Source organism: Genypterus blacodes, unplaced genomic scaffold, assembly GCF_046128005.1.
Source record: "Genypterus blacodes isolate CSIRO-AG114 ecotype Tasmania unplaced genomic scaffold, CSIRO-AGI_Gbla_v1 ptg000480l_1, whole genome shotgun sequence".
Classification (NCBI taxonomy): domain Eukaryota; kingdom Metazoa; phylum Chordata; class Actinopteri; order Ophidiiformes; family Ophidiidae; genus Genypterus; species Genypterus blacodes.
Window position 1 is genome coordinate 97,798 of NW_027467241.1, and position 19,387 is coordinate 117,184.

The window sequence follows — 19,387 nt, forward strand, 5'->3', positions numbered from 1 at the left end:
GGTAATAAAGGAACAGGAATACTGACTTTAATATACAATTACAATGAAATGTGTGTATTACTATTGAAGATAGTATTTATTTATTATTTATTTATTATTTATATAAATGTATTTATTACAAGATACCAGGTCTCTGACATTACAAGATACCAGGTCTCTGACATTACAAGATACCAGGTCTCTGACACTCATCAGTGTGCTAATGTACAAAGCAGATCTTTAAAAATGCAAACAAAGGAGCAACGGGGAGGACTTTTGATTTTGGATAAGCTGAGCTCGACATTTCTGGTCTAAAGTAGAAAGAGAGAAGGAGGACAGATAAGACAGGAGATGGGAGTGGTTAGAGGGTGGTGGTTTGTAATGTTGGTTTCCTTCAGGGGTGGAGTGGGTTGTGGATTGAAAATGAGTTACCGAGACAGCAGAAAGACACGTTCCCACATGCAGGCTGTGTGTGTGTACATGTGAGGAAGTATAGATACAAGATTCTCTTCATCACGTAAGGGCAATCCCTTACGTGATCACAAATGTTTAGAGGATTTATTTTATTTTATTTTATTTTATTTTATTTTATTTTCAATGTTATTCTACTGGAATGAGGTCATGTAATGATGACTTCTGTAATTACTATTCATGTTTGTATAGCAAACAAAGATTTTCTGCACTTTCATGCCTCCCCCTTGTTCTCAGGCCTGTGCATGTGTGTGTGTGTCTTGCAGGGGAGTGTGTGGACGGACTGCTTTTATGGATGCTGCTGCTATACGCTCTCCTGGCTTCAGATCTCCAGAGAGCTGAAGAGACGAGCAGCATCCCACGTCAACTCCTCCTCATCCTCAGCCAGATACATAGCTTTGACTTCCCTGCAGGGGGCGCACTTGGTCTAGACATTTCTACTTTTATCAAGCATCTGCCTGTGTTAACTACAGTTAATAACAGTTGAATGCAACATTATGTAATTGATGCAATTTTGAGGTATGTGTTTACTTTTTCTCCTGTTTTGCTTCAATTAAAGTTCATATTTCATGAAATAAAACGGTCTTATATTTCACACAATCCGATTATGCTTTGGAACATGCAGGGCAATTGTCAAATGGATGTACACCGTGGCTGTTAACAAAAAAAGACTAAATACTTGATATTAGGTTCATTTAGGAGAAAGTAATCCAAATGTTGCTATGATGGCTGAAATAATACGGATAATAAATCAAACATATGTGTCTTTATTATCTGAATTATGTCATGGATACACAAAATGATCGGAAGTGGTATAAAGCTTGATCAACAAAGTTTCCGTGCCACCGAGTCACTCAGGCTCATATCTCCACGTAGGAGCCGAGCAGCTACGTGAGGTGACAGTTGCTGAATAGTGATGCCTGAGATATCAAAGGAGGCCTGATGGTAAGATCTGATGTCTGACTGAGATGTATGCATATGTCAAACTGGACTAACCAGCCGGTGACGTGCACCCCGTAGTGTCCTGTCACGCTCACAGCTCTTCATCATGTCTATAAAGACGTCCTGTTCCATCACCAAGTTGCAGTGATCCAGGTTTCAAATCTCGCACGAACGCAAGGAAAACACGGTAAGAGGATTTCTCTCATTTTGAAAATCTACCATTTTGGTTAAAGTACGGCTGAATCAAAACTGCATTATATTTTAATTCATAATCCCTAAAAACAGAGGTAAAATATAACAGAGTGAAATCTGCCTTTTTGATCAATGTCTTCTCTATTATTATGATGAAACATTTTAGAAAGTAAAGATTGCAACCTTGTTTGTTTCAGAGGCTGTTACCATGTCAACATCAAACGTCACCACCATCAGCCAACCCAAGCCCTTCATAATGACCACCATGTCCAACAAATGGTCCTCTGGCATCTGTGACTGCTTTCAAGACATGACATTGTGTGAGTAGACTTTAGGCTTTACGTGAAGTCGTCTTAACAAGATGTCCAGTCAGTCATGGCTGATCATGGGTCTGTGTGGAGGAATGTGGAGATCAGTGTGTGTAGTGAGGCCGTTCCTGAGCAATGCTCTCTGCAATAACCCTAATAAACCATTTGTGTCTTCAAATTGTGTAATATATCTCATCATCTGTTTAGGATTTCTTTACATGGACTCAGCTAAGCTCGTATTAGAGAGGTCTGACTTGTTTCCTTCCAGGTTGCTTCTGCTGTTGGTGTCCTGGCTGCTTCGCCTGTAAGACAGCGTACGATGCTGGAGAGTGTCTGTGTTTGCCTCTGCTGGATACCTTTGGACTCGTCCCTCCTATCGCCTTGGCCCTGAGGGTGTCTCTGCGCCAGCGATATGGCATAGAGGTAAAGAGGCTCTCTTTCATGTGTAAACATTTGAAGGATGGTGTGAGAGGTTTGGGGGGGGGGGAGGGGGGTGGGGGGCTGTAGTTCATTATCCCATAAAAAAAAGGCTACCAAGACTCAGAGGGAGTCTCATGTTCATCCTCTTAAGCCTTGAAAGTCTTAAAAGTCTTTGGTCTTTTTCAGTAGCTGAAACTAATGGAAATAAATCCTGGTGTATTTCCATATTTAGGGAACATTTACATGAGGGAACAACTTGCAATTTGAGTTCATTTTAATTGTCAATCTGCGTCATAGAGTACATACCAGCATACTGACATGACGCTCTTGTCCACCTCTGATCTTTGATCTGTCTTTAACCTGTCTAGCCTTGTGTCACAGCCTGAGTTTACCTTCTTAGAATACAATAGAATAGAATAGAATAGAAACTTTAATGATCAAATCACACATGCGACACACACACACACACACACACACACACACACATACATGTTTTGGTATTGTATTGTATTGTTTTGGTATTAGTTTAATCTTGCGTTTCTTCTCTCAACAGGATACCATTTGTAATGACTGTGTGTACGCATTCTTCTGTGTGCCTTGCAACTGGTGTCAGATGGCGAGAGAAATCAAAACACGAGCCAATCCCATCACCTTTGTCAACATGTCAATATGATAACCATCACCATGTCAACCGTGACTCCAATCATTGCCATCGGTAACATTCTGAACTTCAGGACTGAATCCACGTGATTTTCACATTTCTCCTTCTTTATCGTCCTCCAGCTGTACACACACTTCCCTGTTTGTTTATGTTTTCATGCGTGTTTGACACTGTGTAATGTCACCGAGAAGGTGATTACAGATCAGCACATTAAGGTCTGATAGGGAGTTTTTCTAAATGACAGAAACTACAGATAAGCACAGATTTAATATTTAAGCCAAATTAATGAAACAATATGGCTTTTGTTTTTTTACAGTCTTTTGTTCATATCTTACTTTAATACTGTATCTAATATCAAGCCCCACTGTCCAAAGACGTGGAAGCTTCAATCAACAGCATGAACTTTTTTTGTACTTGATTTTCTTCTTTTATTAACTTGTCGAGTGTGAAACCAGGACATACAAATACAAAAATGGTTTGGTCTGCTCAAGTAAAAATATATAATGATATATGTTATGGCTCCCTTGTAGGAAATTCTATATTGTTGAACAATCTAATGAAAAAACTCTACATTTTACAGTATGTGATGCCCTGCTGACTAGGATCACGATCTCAGTATTAGGAGACATACACAGATTGTCCACAGTCCAGTTTAAGCCTCAGTCAGTTAGGTTTAGTAATGTCTGATTAAAAAGAGGGCAGGAAACACAGAGGATGCCAGGTTAGTCTGTAACTCTGTGTTTGTCTCCGTGCAGGTTATGGGATAAGAAACCTTTTATCATTATTAATAGTGATAGACAAAGGTATGCAAAGTTTGGATGACATCACTCTTTGTGAAAACTGCAATAAAACTCTTGATAGTAAACTTTCATGTGCCTGTGCTGTAATCATATACTGCATACACACCACACACACATGCACATCATCACATAGTCCCTCTGTGCAGCAACACACCAAGCTGGCCTGTGTTTGCTGCCTGTTTTCATGATTATAACACTCTAAGGTAAACACTTGTACCATTAGATTCAACATCATGAATCAAAAAGCAAGCAGAAAAAACCCACATTCTTAAAGAAACTAACGTGAACTCTTTATACATTTACATCTACAACTTTTCCACATGAGTAATAGAACTTTCTAAAGTGCATAGATTCATGCTCCTACATTTCTGGGAGTCCATTTGGACAACAAACTGGACTGGTCTAAGAACGCTGAGGCTGTTTACAAGAAGGGACAGAGTCGACTCAACTTCCTGAGGAGGCTTCGATCCTTCAATGCCTGTAACACCATGCTGAGGATGTTCTACCAGTCTGTGGTTGCCAGTGCCATCTTTCTTCGTGGTCGTGTGCTGGGGCAGTAGGGCGAGGTCAGCTGACGCCAACAGGATCAACAAGATCGTCAGGAAGGCTGGCTCCGTCCTGGGGACTGAACTTGATTCGTTGGAGCATGTGTCGGAGAGGAGAATGCTGTGCAAACTAAGGAGAATCATGAACAATGACTCTCACCCGCTCCACCAGGTGCTGGCCTCATACAAGAGCACCTTCAGTAACAGACTCATTCCCCCCAGGTGTACTACTGAGCGCCATAGGAAATCCTTTCTTCCTGTGGCCATTGGACTGTTTAATAAAGCTACCTCGGGTCGAGATGGGACGGTGGGGACAAAGGGATCTGAGCCCGCTCCCCCCCCCCCCCTCCCAACCTGCTTCACTGTCACTTATAGTATATTGCACTAAACGTTGTATGTCACATATACACACCTGTATGCTGTAGTTGTAGATTGTCATTACTCATACCTCAGTCAGATGCACATTGCACTTGCACTTCCTTATGTACTTATTGTGTCATGTACTGTTCCCCCATTGTATGTACTTCGTACCCCCCTTATTGTTTGTACTTATCTTGTACTTATTATCTACTTGCATTCTTGCACTTTTTCATTATTGCACTAGTTGGGTGATTTCTGATTTCTGATTTCTGGGTCTTGTTTTTTCATGCTGTACTGTAACTGTTGCACAGTAATTTCCCTCGGGATAATAAAATTTCATCTTATCTTATCTTATCTTATCTTATTTCCCATGCTCTATTGCAGTCGTCAGTGTTGACTCCTCTCTCCTGAGCTGAGATTGGATTGGTTTGTGGATTGTGACATGCTCTGAGCCTGGGGTCTGAGGCCTGGGGCTAAAGCTGCTGGGAGAGGTGGTGGAGCGCCAAAATTCCTTTGCTGTGGTGAAATAATACTGTTTAAACAATTAGCTGGCTGTCGTTGGTGTTTTGGTGTAATAACATGCGTACACAGAGGAGGTGTAGACTTTCATGAATTATAAAACAACCTGGACAGGCACAAACGTGTGGCTGCTCACATGTGTTGACAACACTGGGGTGGACATTTTTGAGGTCCCTGTTGGCTGCGCTGGTGACATAATTCTTTTACTGATCCGTTAGTTAGTCGTTTGTGTGGATAAGGACACCGGCGCCCACATAGAGGCGTTTCTGACAAGGAAGTTGAAAGAACAGCTTTGCTCCTAGTGTAGGTGGAATTGTGTCTGGAGAATATCCAGCATTGGGAAAATGTTTATTTACTAAAGCTTAGGATTTAAAAAAATCAATGCAAGCTTGTACCACAAGATATGATCTGGAAAACGGTCGCCTTGACAAGGAGAACAATCGTATAGGATGCATGCAAGGAGGTCCAGTAGTCTCGCCTGAATACATAAGGGGGGCAAAGGTTGTTTACATTTACCTTAATTTCAGGTTCATGTGATATTCCTGAAGAAGTCGGGCTAAACAGCTGTCACTGAGTGATTATATATGCTGGCCCTCTTGAGTAAATGGTGTTAATGGTGTCATGGGATTTAATATGAGCCATATCTTGTAACAGAACAATGGAAGGAAGGAAAGCAAGCGGCCCACAGGTCTGTTTAGCTGCTTCAAGTCAACACAATTCTATGAGAAAATAAGTTATAATTGTTCTCATATTTCAGGCCTTCCGTATTTGGGTCGCTACCATGGCAACAAGTGTGATCATTATCTGGCACACACAGAAGTACATAGAAGTGCTGGTGCAGACATGCACCAAATTGTATCACGTTATAATGTGAAACCATGACCTTCAACTACTTTCAAACACACGAAATCACTCGTTCTACAGTGGCCACAGAGGGTCAAACTACAACTAAACTTCAGAGCAAATTCATATATAACCAAAGCAAACATTGCCCCCTCCTGGCTGCACTGTGTACCTTCCCTACATGTGCATGCGCTCAGGAAGAGACAGAGCTCTATGCCTTCTTCTGCTGTGGTGGGTGGGAGTACCAGGAAAAACCATAAATAGATAGAAATCAGCATAAAAGCAAGGTTACAGTCACATGTTACCTGCTGAGCCGTGTGTGTGTGTGTGGGCTTAAGCACTAATAAGCATGAAGCACTATTTCTTCATCACGGTGCACTATGGTGACCTCAGAGCTGCTCCAGGTTTATATAATAACAGAGGCAGAGGTGAGAAGAGGGGAACGCTGATATGACTCCTCAGTGGTGGCTTGTGCAGTTGTTGTAATCACCAATGTTTTCCTTTTGCTGCAACCCTGCAGCTCCCCCCCACCCACCTCCTGTTCCTTCTTCTTGTGTCCAATGTTCAACCAGTGTTTAAGTGGTCAAACTAACACTTTAAAGAACCAGAAGATCAAATGTATTCTTTTGTTTTCACAGAGCAGCATTTTTGCCAGTAAGTAATGCAACAGGAGTCAGATGTCCATGAGCATACAAAGAAACATCATGTTGCCGTTCACATTTAAAACAATCAAAATACCACAAATACCACGACTGTGGACTTTGTATCTTTCACCATTCCCCCATAATCTCTTGGACTTGTGGCTAATCAATAATGCTCGCATTGAACTTAGGTCAGGGGGAAAGAGCCTACACTCACAGACTCACACACTCACTCACAGCACATTGTGTTTTGGCTCAGTCGGGATCTCAGTTCACTCAGGAAGCTTCTGGTCCAAATGAGAAACAGGTGAGGCCCTTGATTCAGACATTGAACTAACATTTTATCTAAACTAAACTTTCTATAGCTGCCTAAAGATCAGGTGTCTATATCTAAGGTGCATGTGCAGCATTGTACATTCATACTGATTGATACTTTTCTTTGCATTATTACTCTAAATAGAAGCACTCCTCTCTGATAAACCGTATTGCAGTTGATGCATTTATTTTTTGTTGCAATAGCAAATTAATCTAGTGTGGAAAGTAACGTAAACGTTTACTTAAGTGCAGTATTTTAAAGGGTAAAGGAAATTCATCCTGTACCTCCTGGGATCACCAAGAGAAACTAGTGCTCCCTCAAAGGTTTAGTAAGTTTCCATCCAAACTAATAGAGATTCTGACTTTTAAAAGGTTTAATAGTATCCTACTTGTTGTTTTGTCCTCTCTTAGGTAATAACAAATATGAACCCTATATTTCTGATAGCCCTCTGCTTCCTGTTGCAAAGCCCCACTTGTGGTAATTGCAGCAGGATCCTGGTAGTGCCTATTGACGGCAGCCACTGGATCAACATGGACTTGATCCTCAGAGAGCTTTACTCCAGAGGCCACAACCTCACAGTGCTGCGCTCCCCCGAGAGTTGGTACATTCCTCGTCAGTCTTCATTATACACTTTAATGGATGTGCTCATGTTGGAGGATGCATCCGATAAGAACTACTACAATAAAAAGTTACTTGATGTAATTGAGTGTCGCAAGCTACCAACTTTCATTCACTCCTTCTGCCAGCAACACCTGATCACATCCATGTTGGCAAAGGGCCATGATATGATTGCTGGAGCCGTTGCCACCATGTTAGACGACCATGTGCTCATGAAGAGGCTGCAGGACGAAAACTATGACTTGATGTTGACTGACCCTGGTTTGCCTGTAGGGATCTTTCTGGGTAATTATCTCCAACTGCCCATGGTCTTCAATGTGCGCTGGATTAATGCTGGAGAGTGTCACTCTACCATCGCTCCCTCCCCTGTCTCATACCTGCCTGTACCTGGTAGTGAACTCCATGACCGTATGGACTTTATGGAAAGGATCAAGAATATGCTACATTACCTTTACAGTCTTGTTGAGCAGTACTTTTTCATTAACCCTGCTTATTCAGAGCTGCTCCAGCGTCACTTCCCCCCTGGAGCTGATCTGCTGTCTCTGCAGTATGCTGCTGATATCTGGTTGGTGAGGGCAGATTTTATCTTTGAGTTCCCAAGGCCTACCATGCCCAATTTGATCTACATAGGAGGGTTTCAGTGCACCAAGGCCAAGCCCCTCTCTGATGAGCTGGAGGCCTTCATGCAGAGCTCTGGGGAGCATGGAGTGGTGGTCATGTCTCTGGGGACGTTTGTGTCTGCCCTGCCTCCAGAGGTCACAGAGGGCATCGCTGCAGCTTTTGCTCAGCTCCCTCAGAAGGTTATATGGAGGTATGTGGGTGAACCTCCTTCATCTCTGGGGAACAACACCCTGCTGGTGAAGTGGTTGCCTCAGAACGACCTCCTGGGACACGCCAAGACACGTGTGTTTGTGGCCCATGGAGGTACCAACGGCCTCTATGAGGCCATCAACCATGGGGTTCCCGTTCTGGGGTTGCCCCTCCTTTTTGACCAGTTTGACAACCTAGTCCGGTTAAAGGTGCGTGGTGCAGCTCAGATCGTGGAGGCCAGCACCTTCACTGAAGACACATTTCTGGAGGCCCTAAAGAACATCTTGGAGACGCCTTCATACTACCAAAACATGCAGCGACTCTCCAGGCTACACCATGACCGACCAATGTCCCCCATGGACACCGCCATATTTTGGATTGAGTATGTCATCAGAAACAAAGGAGCAGCCCACCTGCGTTCTGCAGGTTTAAGCCTGCCTTGGTACTCCTATCACAGCCTGGATGTGGTCCTGTTCCTCATGGCCCTGAGCTGTGCCTCTCTTTGGGCTGTGATCTCCATCTGCAGGCTTCTCTGCTGTTGGAGATCAAGGAGGAAGATGAAAGCAGAATGATGACTGTGAACACAAGCCTCTCTGACTGTGTTTGGAAAAAACATTCAACAATAAAATGCATCAATAAATATGTAACAGTCAGAAATGTGTGATTGGGAACTCCCAGTCTCTTTCTTTGCTTTACACTTGATCAAAACGTCTGATTTCAGTAATCATACCTTCAAATACTACAATATAATAATAACACAACGATAACACAACGATGAATAATATTTTACCAGAGATTTCGGGTGGTGGAGGCCACAATAATCATCACTGAGAAGATCCTGAAACCCCCATTTAATGCCACTACATGGAGCTAACCTTACGCCCATTATACCAGACAGAGACCACCATGTCTATGACTGAGCACTTCAATCATCAGGAGCAACTTTTTAACTCACAAATATGTCTCATCTACTAACTGAACAGTTGTGCCTTGTCTTTATTGAACATATTGGTATAATCGTTCACAGTCCATGTTGGGAAAACATGGACTGTTTTTTCATGTCCTGCTAAATGTTGGAATATCAGATTGAATCCAAGTTATGTGAGAGAATTTAGGGTTCTTATTTGTATTGTGAGCCTGTGAGCCTGAGTGACCGCCTGTCGGTGCCCGGGGGAGGCGGGGGAGCTCACACCAGCCCCCGCTGCTCGCCAAGGACAGAAGCTGCAGAAAGAGACGCCAGAGTCTCCAAAACACCCGAAAAGTCACCAAAAGCACCAGAAAAAGGTGGCTAGATTAGTCGCTTTTGTCGGATTTGGAAGGTCGCCAGATTTAGCGAGAAAGTCTCCGAGTTGGCAACACAGAAAATGAAGACATTTGATTTATCGGGCTGTGCCGGAAATACTTCACATTCCTGACCTGAGGCAGAACGGGAATACATCTGAGAAGTACTGAAACCGCTGCTGCCCAGGAGTAAATAGCTAAGTGCTGAGTGTAAGAGGTCTTTACACATTTATGGTTTTCCATTTTTGGTCTAACAACCACAGATACAATGCTTCTGTTTCTGCCTTTCAGACAGTGCAGATTTGTAGCCTGCGTCCTTTCTAAGGGTTAATGGCCATGGCTCCAGTCTGTCTTTATCATGATAACGTGTCCGTGAAACAACAATGAAGGTTTCATATTGATACCTGACACAACAACAGCGTTCATGAGGCTCCGTATGGAACTGGTTATGTCAGTCATGGCAGCTAAGCAGCTTTCTCTCTCTCTCTCTCTCTCTCTCTCTCTCTCTCTCTCTCTCTCTCTCCCTCTCTCACACACACACTCACTGTCTCTCACTCTGTCTAGTTTGTTCTCTCTCATTCTCTCTCTTCTTCTTCCTCTCTCTGCCAGTCCTCACATGTTTAGTTTGGGGTGTTGGTGAGAGTGGTTGAGCGACAGCAACAACTAGTGAGTATCCTTTCATAAATATGATAAAAACACATTCAGTGTGGACATGAAGGGTTCGGGTTAGGTTCAAAGGTTGTTGACCCTGTGTGCTGTTGTCATCGTTCTTCTTCTTCTTCTTCTTACTTTTAACTGTAGTGGTTAAATCTGTCACAGTATGAATGAAGTATGCAGGAAGGAGTTTAGCACCCAAGTGCAAAACATTAAAACACACACACACACACACACACACACACACACACGCACACACACTTTGGACACAATATGACACAAAATAGGGGTAATACATACTGTAACATGTAGGTGAATGTGTGTGTGGCCTAACACTACCATAGTTATGTTTAGATAAGTGACATGCACATGAAGTTAAGCTGATGAATGTTCGTCATTAATCTGTGATTCACTTTGACTATTACGATTCAACTTCAAAGTCTGTGATTTATGAAGAATCAACCTCTGTGCAAATTCACGTCAGTTGTTGTGAGTCTTATGATTTTTGTTTTGTTCTCTTCTAGGGAATGATGAACAGGAACCCCGTACTCCTGATAGCCCTCTGCTTCCTGTTGCGAAGCCCCACTTGTGGTAATTGCAGCAGGATACTGGCAGCACCTGTTGATGGCAGCCATTGGATCAACATGGACTTGATCCTCAGAGAGCTTTACTCCAGAGGCCACAACCTCACTGTGCTGCGCTCCCCCGAGAGTTGGTACATTCCGAGTAATTCCTCAATGTTTACTACCATCAATATTCCCATGCTGGAGGACGAAACGGATCGAAATCACTACGATAAATTGTTACAGGAATTTTTTCACTGCCGAACGTTGCCAACTTTCTTTCGCTCCTTCTGCCAGCAATACTTGACATCCAAGGTACTGGGAGCGGGAAATCGTATCCTAGCAAAGGGAGCTGCCACAGTGTTCGATACCCCACTGTTTATGAAGGAGCTGCAGGATGCAAAGTATGACTTGATGTTAACTGACCCTTGTCTGTCAACTGGACTCCTTCTGGGTAATTATCTCCAGCTGCCCATGGTCTTCAATGTGCGCTGGATTAATACAGGAGAGAGCCATTTCACCATCGCTCCCTCCCCTGTCTCATACCTGCCTGTACCTGGTAGTGAACTCCATGACCGTATGGACTTTATGGAAAGGATCAAGAATATGCTACATTATCTTTTTAGTCTTGTTGAGCAGTACTTTTTCATTAACCCTGCTTATTCAGAGCTGCTCCAGCGTCACTTCCCCCCTGGAGCTGATCTGCTGTCTCTGCAGTATGCTGCTGATATCTGGTTGGTGAGAGGAGATTTTATCTTTGAGTTCCCAAGGCCTACCATGCCCAATGTGGTCTACATAGGAGGGTTTCAGTGCACCAAGGCCAAGCCCCTCTCTGATGAGCTGGAGGCCTTCATGCAGAGCTCTGGGGAGCATGGAGTGGTGGTCATGTCTCTGGGGACGTTTGTGTCTGCCCTGCCTCCAGAGGTCACAGAGGGCATCGCTTCAGCTTTTGCTCAGCTCCCTCAGAAGGTTATATGGAGGTACACAGGGGAACCCCCTTCATCTCTGGGGAACAACACCCTGCTGGTGAAGTGGTTGCCTCAGAACGACCTCCTGGGACACGCCAAGACACGCGTGTTTGTGGCCCATGGAGGCACCAACGGCCTGTATGAGGCCATCTACCATGGGGTTCCCGTTCTGGGGTTGCCCCTCCTTTTTGACCAGTTTGACAATGTAATACGACTGACAGTCCGTGGGGTGGCTCGAATGATGGAAGTCAGCACCCTCACCACAGAGGACTTTCTGGAGGCCCTAAAGGACATCCTGGAGACCCCTTCTTATCTGCAAAACATGCAGCGACTCTCCAGGCTACACCATGACCGACCAATGTCCCCCATGGACACCGCCATATTTTGGATTGAGTATGTCATCAGAAACAAAGGAGCAGCCCACCTGCGTACTGCAGGTTTAAGCCTGCCTTGGTACTCCTATCACAGCCTGGATGTGGTCTTGTTCCTCATGGTCCTGAGCTGTGCCTCTCTTTGGGCTGTAATGTCCATCTGCAGGCTTCTCTGCTGCTGGAGATCCAGGAGGAAGATGAAAGCAGAGTAAACAACTCCACACAACAACACTCCGCTGCTGTACTGAGAGAACTGGAAGATCCTTTCCGAAAAACATCTCCAAACTCATGACTTTCCTACATTACATTACGATCATTTGGCTTTATCCAAAGTGACTTACATTACATTACCACCCTTCGCACCTGGGCAGGGACTCGAACAGGCGACCCTCCAGTTCCTAAGCGGAAGCTCTAACCACTGAGCTACTGCCCCCCCCATCCTATTTTAACCTTTACACAAAATAAAGGTCTCGACCAGAATAACTTAATGTGTATTCTTATTTTAGGTGCTGACAGTCTAATAATGCAAGCTGTGTTCTCTCAGATGTATGAAAAACCGTGAAAAGTGAGTGACTCATCCCAAACCCAGTAACTACTATTAACTGTTTCCATGGCAGCCAGCGCTTTCTTCAAGAGATACTTTTGTTATTTCCCAATTTCTAAATTTCCATCTGGTCTTACATTCATTGAAATTCACACAATTCCTGTCAAACCAAAGCAAGATCCTTTTCTTCTGGTCTTTCCTTTTACCAAGTGCCAAGGAAAACCTGATTGCAGCTGTGTTTTGAATCGTTACTTAGACACTGTTATTGTAACTTTAGGTAATTAAACAGTGGTGCGGGTCAGACTGAGGGCCCACAAGGATCCGGGCATTCCAAGTCTTATCTGGCTGACAAATCATCATTTTATATCATCACGGAATAAGCAAGTTTACCAGGGGTCTCATATTACACCAGTATCCAAAGCTCTGAGTCAGAAATTGAAGCAGCTGCTATCGGTTCATAGCAACAGTTCACAGCAAGTGGCAGTATTTTCTCTCCGGTTTATGTAAGAAGCAGACTACTGAGCTCTCACACAGGCTGCAGCTGGATCGACAAAATCGTGACTGGTGAAGGAAAGAGGAGTACTGGACCCCACAGGTATGGAATGGTGTCTTATTTTGCAGCGTCATATTTTTCCGGAGAAATTGCCTGTGTACTCAGTTCCATAAGATAGCATCAAGATAGAGATGTTATGCTGACTCAAAATCACGTTTCTATATACCCTTTCAAAGTAAAGTGCATGTATTGAAATATCTGGGTTTTATACCTTGAGGCATATTTTAATTGATATCACATCTGGATTATCAAGAGATTTTTGACGTCAGTGTTCCAAACTGAAGAAAATTGCACAATGTTGTTTTTGAAGCTGCTGAATTTGGAAAACAGCAGTAGAACAGATCAAGCAGGGAGACACAGTAAGTCAGTAAGGATGAAATTGTTACAGGATGAGAGCAAAAACATTATAACAGCTGTAGAGGACTGTAAACATGTAGACCTAATCTAGACTTGTGAAAAAAAAGAATAAAAACAGTTAAATCAAATCAAATCAGGGCAAACAAATGCTAATGATACAAATATAACTATTTTACAAGGTAGTGAGTCCTAATTTACAAAATGTACATTTACAATATAGATACGGGGGTTAAAATATTTCTGATATGCTCGGTTGCGTACAGGTCCTTGCATTCTTCAGATGGAGGGCTTTTTTGAAAATACTCCTTGACTTCACCTAGCAGTAACTACTCCAAAGCTCGGAGCACAGTCTCTTTTAAATGCAAATTTGAAAATAATTAAATATAAACAGGCAAACAAACACTTTGTTTCCCTGATGTGAGCAGAATACAGTATAATGGTGACGGAGAGAAAGATTAGAACAAGAGCCGACTATATGATAAAAACTATGATGATGAGACAAAATAGTTGACACATTCTCCCAGATGTGTGAAGTGAGTGTTAAGGTAAGGAAAGGGGGTTATTTATTTAGTGAGATTACTTCTGTTTCATAATTATTCTTAAGGGATTAAATAAGTGCACCTTCAATGAAAAATGAACTAATTTCAAATTGGGAATGCCTCTTATTGTCATTGTCATCTTGCAGCTTGAAACACAGTGTCTGTCTCATAACAACACTGTTTTTCCAAGTCCCTTTCTCACACAATTTCCTGGATATTTGCACACATGCCAGATGCAGCCGCTAAAAAAGCTTGTGTGGAATTCCTATTGCGTTATGCAGAAAATAAATCACAACTGCAGGCATTCACAAGCTGAAATTACACTGTGAACTGAAGATATCCATGCAACATTCTGTGTTTATAATTATCATAATCAAATTCTGCTTCTCAAGGGAGAAGATCAGAGGGAGCAGCGATTTCCAGGGAAAAGGCATGTATGGACAAGCACCAATGTCTGTTCTTGTAAGGGTCTTCCTCATTCTCTCAGTAAGCAGTTGTCATGGTGGCAGGATTTTGGTTGTCCCTGAGGATGGCAGCCATTGGATCAACATGGAGGTGATTCTCAGAGAGCTGCACTCCAGGGGTCACAGCCTCACTGTGCTGCGCTCTGCCAAGAGCTGGTACATCCGTGAGAACTCTCATCTCTACATTTCAATCACCATCACCCCTCAGGAAGCACCTGAGCATGACATTGGCTTGAACATCTTCTCTGTCCTCATGCAGCGATCACTAGGTCTACGCAAGATGTTCCCAGTGCGACGCTTCTTTGAACAGCAGAAGGACATAGCAATGACTTTGCAGGTTTTCCACAGTGCAGCTGTCTGTATGATCTCCACCATTTTGCAGGACTCCCTGCTGGTAGCCAAGCTCAAGCATTCCAGCTTTGACCTTGTTTTGACTGACCCAACCTTCTCTGCAGGGGTCCTCCTAGCCCATTATCTCAAACTGCCAATGGTCTATAATGTCCGTTGGCTGAATGCTGGAGAGGTTCACATGGCAGTGGCACCATCGCCACTTTCCTATGTGCCTATGTACAACTCCTTATTCCACGATAACATGACATTCCTGCAGAGGACAGAGAATTTCCTGCGGTATGGAGCAAGCCTGCTACAGGAACAACTCATCATCCTGCCTGTATATAGGGACCTTCTTCAGCAGCACTTCCCGCCTGGAGCTGATTTGATCTCAATGCAACGTACAGCTGATATCTTGCTGGTGAGGGTGAATTTTGTATTTGAGCTCCCCCGCCCGACCATGCCCAATGTGGTCTACATAGGAGGGTTTCAGTGCACCAAGGCCAAGCCCCTCCCCGCTGAGCTGGAGGCCTTCATGCAGAGCTCTGGGGAGCATGGAGTGGTGGTCATGTCTCTGGGGACACTGGTGAGAGCTCTGCCTCCAGAGGTCACAGAGGCCATCGCTGCAGCATTTGCTCAGCTCCCTCAGAAGGTTGTGTGGAGGTACATGGGTGAACTACCTTCATCCTTAGGGAACAACACCCTGCTGATGGACTGGTTGCCTCAGAACGACCTCCTGGGACACCCCAAGACCCGTGTGTTTGTCTCTCATGGAGGCACAAATGGCATATATGAGGCCATCTACCATGCGGTGCCCATGCTGGGTCTGCCAATCCTCTTTGACCAGTTTGACAACTTTGTCCGTCTGGAAAGGCGTGGGGCGGCTCGGGTGGTGGATGCCACCTCTCTCACAACAGACCTTTTCCTGGAGGCCCTAAAAGACATCCTGGAGAGACCTTATTACCGGCAAAACATTCAGAAACTCTCCAAGCTACACCACGACCAACCAATGACCCCTATGGACACCGCCATATTTTGGATTGAGTATGTCATCAGAAACAAAGGAGCAGCCCACCTGCGTTCTGCAGGTTTAAACCTTCCGTGGTACACCTACCACAGTCTGGATGTGGTGGTGTTTCTTGTGGCCCTCAGCTGTGCCTCTCTCTGGGCTGCCATTGCAGTGTGCAGGCTTCTGTGCTGCCAAAGATCAAGGAGGAAGATGAAACCAGAGTGATGTCATTAAATGAAATTAATGTTAAATGATGTTATTTCTATTAAGTGAAACTTCAAATGTATCAGAAAAATGCATTCTAACAATACTGTGAAAGACAAATCTCCTCTAAATGTGTGTGTGCCCAGAGGAGCCTTCAACCTTCAAATCAGTGAATGGTGACATTTTAAAGGAAACAGTGAGTTATTAGATCCTCCACCCTTTGAAACCATGTTGTAAAAACACTGCCAGTCCCCCCATTGTCTTAACATGCCCATTCTTCCCCAAACAATTTCGATTGTGTGGATTATTTTCCCTGTGGTTTAAAAGCTCAGCCCGGGAAATGGGGAACATACACTACTATACTACTACTACTACTATACACAGGATAAATACATATATAATATATATACATAATAGTATGTATATGAGCATGTGTGTGTGTGTGCGTGTGTGTGTGTATGAAATGTAAAATGTTCAGGAATATTTCTTTCACCAAATGATTTAACCTCTTGCGTAAACTGCTGTTTTATTACCAAATATGTGCTGTTCTTTCTTTACTTGGTGTTAGACATCGGAATAAATGTATTACTAAGCCTCTACAAAAGATTAAACTGTGTCTCTTCTTATGGTATTTAATACAAAGCTGTAAAAAATGATGTTTAAAGCCAGCGATAGCAGAGGTGTTGATGTGTTGAATGCATCTTAGCCAGGCCCTTGACACTTCGTAACAGCCAGTGTCCAGCTTATTAACCATCTTGTCCTGTGCTGTAGTAAGAGAGAAGGGCACAGAAAAAGAGAGTGTTTTTGTTCTGGAGCAGAAAGGCATTATCCTGCCTCAGGATGTTGCCTTTAAAGCTGAAGAAGTCAGTTTCCTGTGGAGGAAACGATCACAGAATAGACCAGGCTTGGTCATGACTTTGTGTTCTTAGTATTTCTTATTAAGTCCAGGTCACACAGCTGGAACCAACAATCTGAGGAGGTGTATGAAATGTTTTGGGAACCGGTAATTTCTCGTTCACCTCTTACTCAGTGACGGCTTTATGGGTCTTTGCTGTCACATTTTTTTGGTGTTTGATTGCTGCTGGATGCTTTGAAGACTGACCTTTACCACAGGAGACAATATTCATCAAGATGAGAATGGACCAAGCATACCTGGATGAATCCAAGTGATCGCAAACTCTGACCTTTTTTATTTTGTGTGTGAATTGATGGGCATTCCCACATCAACTCATCACCCTGTCCAAGAACGATTGAAGACATTTCTGCGTTTCCATGTGACGTGTTTGACAAACAGAGACATGTCCAATGACAGCTGTAACCTCCCCTTGGACACGGACGTGGTTGGCCTGACCTGTATCTATGGCCTCATCTTCTCTCTGGGTCTCCCTAGCAATCTGCTCTCTCTCTGGGGTCTGTACCAGCTGGGACGATCAGGTGGCGGAGGCTGCCAGCTGGTCTACATCCTCAACCTGCTGCTGTCAGATCTCCTCCAGCTGCTCACTCTGCCGCTGTGGATCATTTACCTACAGGGTGGGCACCGCTGGCTGTATGGGCAGCTGGCCTGCGAGCTGGTGGGCTATGTGTTTTACGTAAATGTCTACGCCAGCGTCATGTTTCTGTGCCTGATAGCGCTGGATCGTTGTCTGGCTATTGTGTACCCACTGAGCAGCCGTGGGGTTCGGAGTGTGAGGGTGGCAGCAGTGTCAGGGATGGCAGTGTGGACTCTGACCTTCCTGTTCTGCCTCTGCGGGCTGCTGCCATCCGTGTTTGACTCTGACAGACTGCTGTGTCTGGAGCAGTACCCCGTCAGCCCCAGATATGCCCACTTCAAGATTACTACAGTGGCCCTGGGTTTCCTGCTGCCATGTACCATACTTGGGTGAGTTGGGGCCATTAAGGGTTTTCAAGTCAAGTCTATTCTGTTCTATTCTATTCTATTCTGCCACAAAACAGATGTTTTGTATCAAGTCTTCTATCATGCTGTGGTCTCTCTGTTCTCTTCCCTCAGCTTTACCTCAGGTCACATCTGGCTGACACTCAGACGATCTCCTTCTCTCTCTGACCACGAACGACATAAGATTGTGGGCATCCTAGTAATCATCACTGTCAACTTCATTGTGGTGTTTGGACCCTACCACCTAGTTGGGGGATACAGGTTTGTGTCCTTGCTGCTGATTGATGAGCCGTGCGGATTTCAACGTTCCATTTTCCTCATCTATCGCCTGTGCTACGGTCTGACAAGCCTCAACACCCTGCTGGATCCCCTCTTCTACATCTTCTTGTACCCTGATGCCCGGTTGGGGTTGCAAAGGTCCCTACCATGTTCAGGGAAGGGAATTGGCGCCCGTAAGCAGGCCACGCTCAGCACGAGAGCTCTCCCCAGCACCCAGAGTGAGAGCGTAATGGGTTTTAACCACTGATTTAGGAGAGATCCAATTGTGCCACCCAGTGGAAGAATGATGTGTGACATTGATATGAAGCGTTAAATGTCCCCTGCTGCAGTACTTCCCTTCTGTTTGTACTTAACAAGGCTATTAGCTTTCAGTAGTAAGCTTTAGTATTGCTTGATGGGCTTGTATGGGCTAAATGGAAATGAAGCTTTTTTTCTTCTTTTCTTAAAAAAAAAAAAAATAAATACATACATGTTTGCTGTCAATTGTTCTAGTAATAAAGATGTCTCTTGCAGCACTGTTTTTTTTAATGATTCCACCCTGTTGCGGTAAAGGACAAAATGTCTTTTCCATAGATTTTCTCTACCACCCCAACAACAGCACCTTCACTGCAGACCACCATAGTCAACAGGCATTGGTGGTTCAGTGGTAGAATTCTCGCCTGCCACGCGGGAGACCCGGGTCCGATTCCCGGCCAATGCATGCGACTCTCTTTTAAAGGCCTGGGAAGTTGGCCCTCATGCGTCCTTGGGCCTCCTGCATGAAAGTCAAAGTAGCACTTCTTTTCTTAGATTGTAAAACAGCTTCTCCCTGTAAAGCCAATCACACTTACTGTATTTTACTGTAAATCTGAAAGGATTATTGGAACATGTGCTGTATATTTGAAATATTACTGCAGCCATTCTGGTGATCAAATGGTTGTAAGTTCTGCAGCAAGTAAGCTTGGGGGAACAC

The 19,387-nt window shown here is 44.0% G+C and overlaps 2 protein-coding genes, 1 long non-coding RNA gene, 1 other non-coding gene and 3 pseudogenes across 4 annotated transcripts; all 7 read left to right on the plus strand.

Annotated features, from left to right (window-relative positions):
* Nucleotides 1-8: 8 nt before the first annotated feature.
* Nucleotides 9-797, plus strand: LOC142990166 (uncharacterized). The gene is made up of 3 exons (XR_012960759.1): nt 9-129; nt 178-461; nt 717-797. It is a non-coding gene; the product is annotated as an uncharacterized LOC142990166 (long non-coding RNA).
* A 580-nt stretch (nt 798-1,377) lies between these two features.
* Nucleotides 1,378-3,842, plus strand: LOC142990164 (cornifelin homolog B-like). The gene is made up of 5 exons (XM_076139903.1): nt 1,378-1,395; nt 1,471-1,579; nt 1,782-1,904; nt 2,161-2,315; nt 2,866-3,842. The coding sequence occupies exons 1-5, from the start codon at nt 1,393-1,395 to the stop codon at nt 2,983-2,985; spliced, it is 510 nt and encodes a 169-aa protein (XP_075996018.1). The 5' UTR covers nt 1,378-1,392; the 3' UTR covers nt 2,986-3,842.
* Nucleotides 3,843-6,903: 3,061 nt separating this feature from the next.
* LOC142990159 (UDP-glucuronosyltransferase 2A3 pseudogene) lies at nt 6,904-12,656 on the plus strand (annotated as a pseudogene).
* Nucleotides 6,908-9,082, plus strand: LOC142990160 (UDP-glucuronosyltransferase 1-2 pseudogene; annotated as a pseudogene).
* Nucleotides 12,657-12,698: 42 nt separating the features above from the next.
* Nucleotides 12,699-16,283, plus strand: LOC142990158 (UDP-glucuronosyltransferase 2C1 pseudogene; annotated as a pseudogene).
* Nucleotides 16,284-17,470: 1,187 nt separating this feature from the next.
* On the plus strand, nt 17,471-18,868 carry LOC142990162 (G-protein coupled receptor 4-like). The gene is made up of 2 exons (XM_076139901.1): nt 17,471-18,141; nt 18,271-18,868. Exons 1-2 carry the CDS (start codon nt 17,471-17,473, stop codon nt 18,680-18,682), a joined length of 1,083 nt encoding a protein of 360 aa, XP_075996016.1. The 3' UTR covers nt 18,683-18,868.
* A 196-nt stretch (nt 18,869-19,064) lies between these two features.
* On the plus strand, nt 19,065-19,135 carry trnag-gcc (transfer RNA glycine (anticodon GCC)). The gene has a single exon. It is a non-coding gene; the product is annotated as a tRNA-Gly (tRNA).
* The last annotated feature ends 252 nt before the right edge of the window (nt 19,136-19,387 follow it).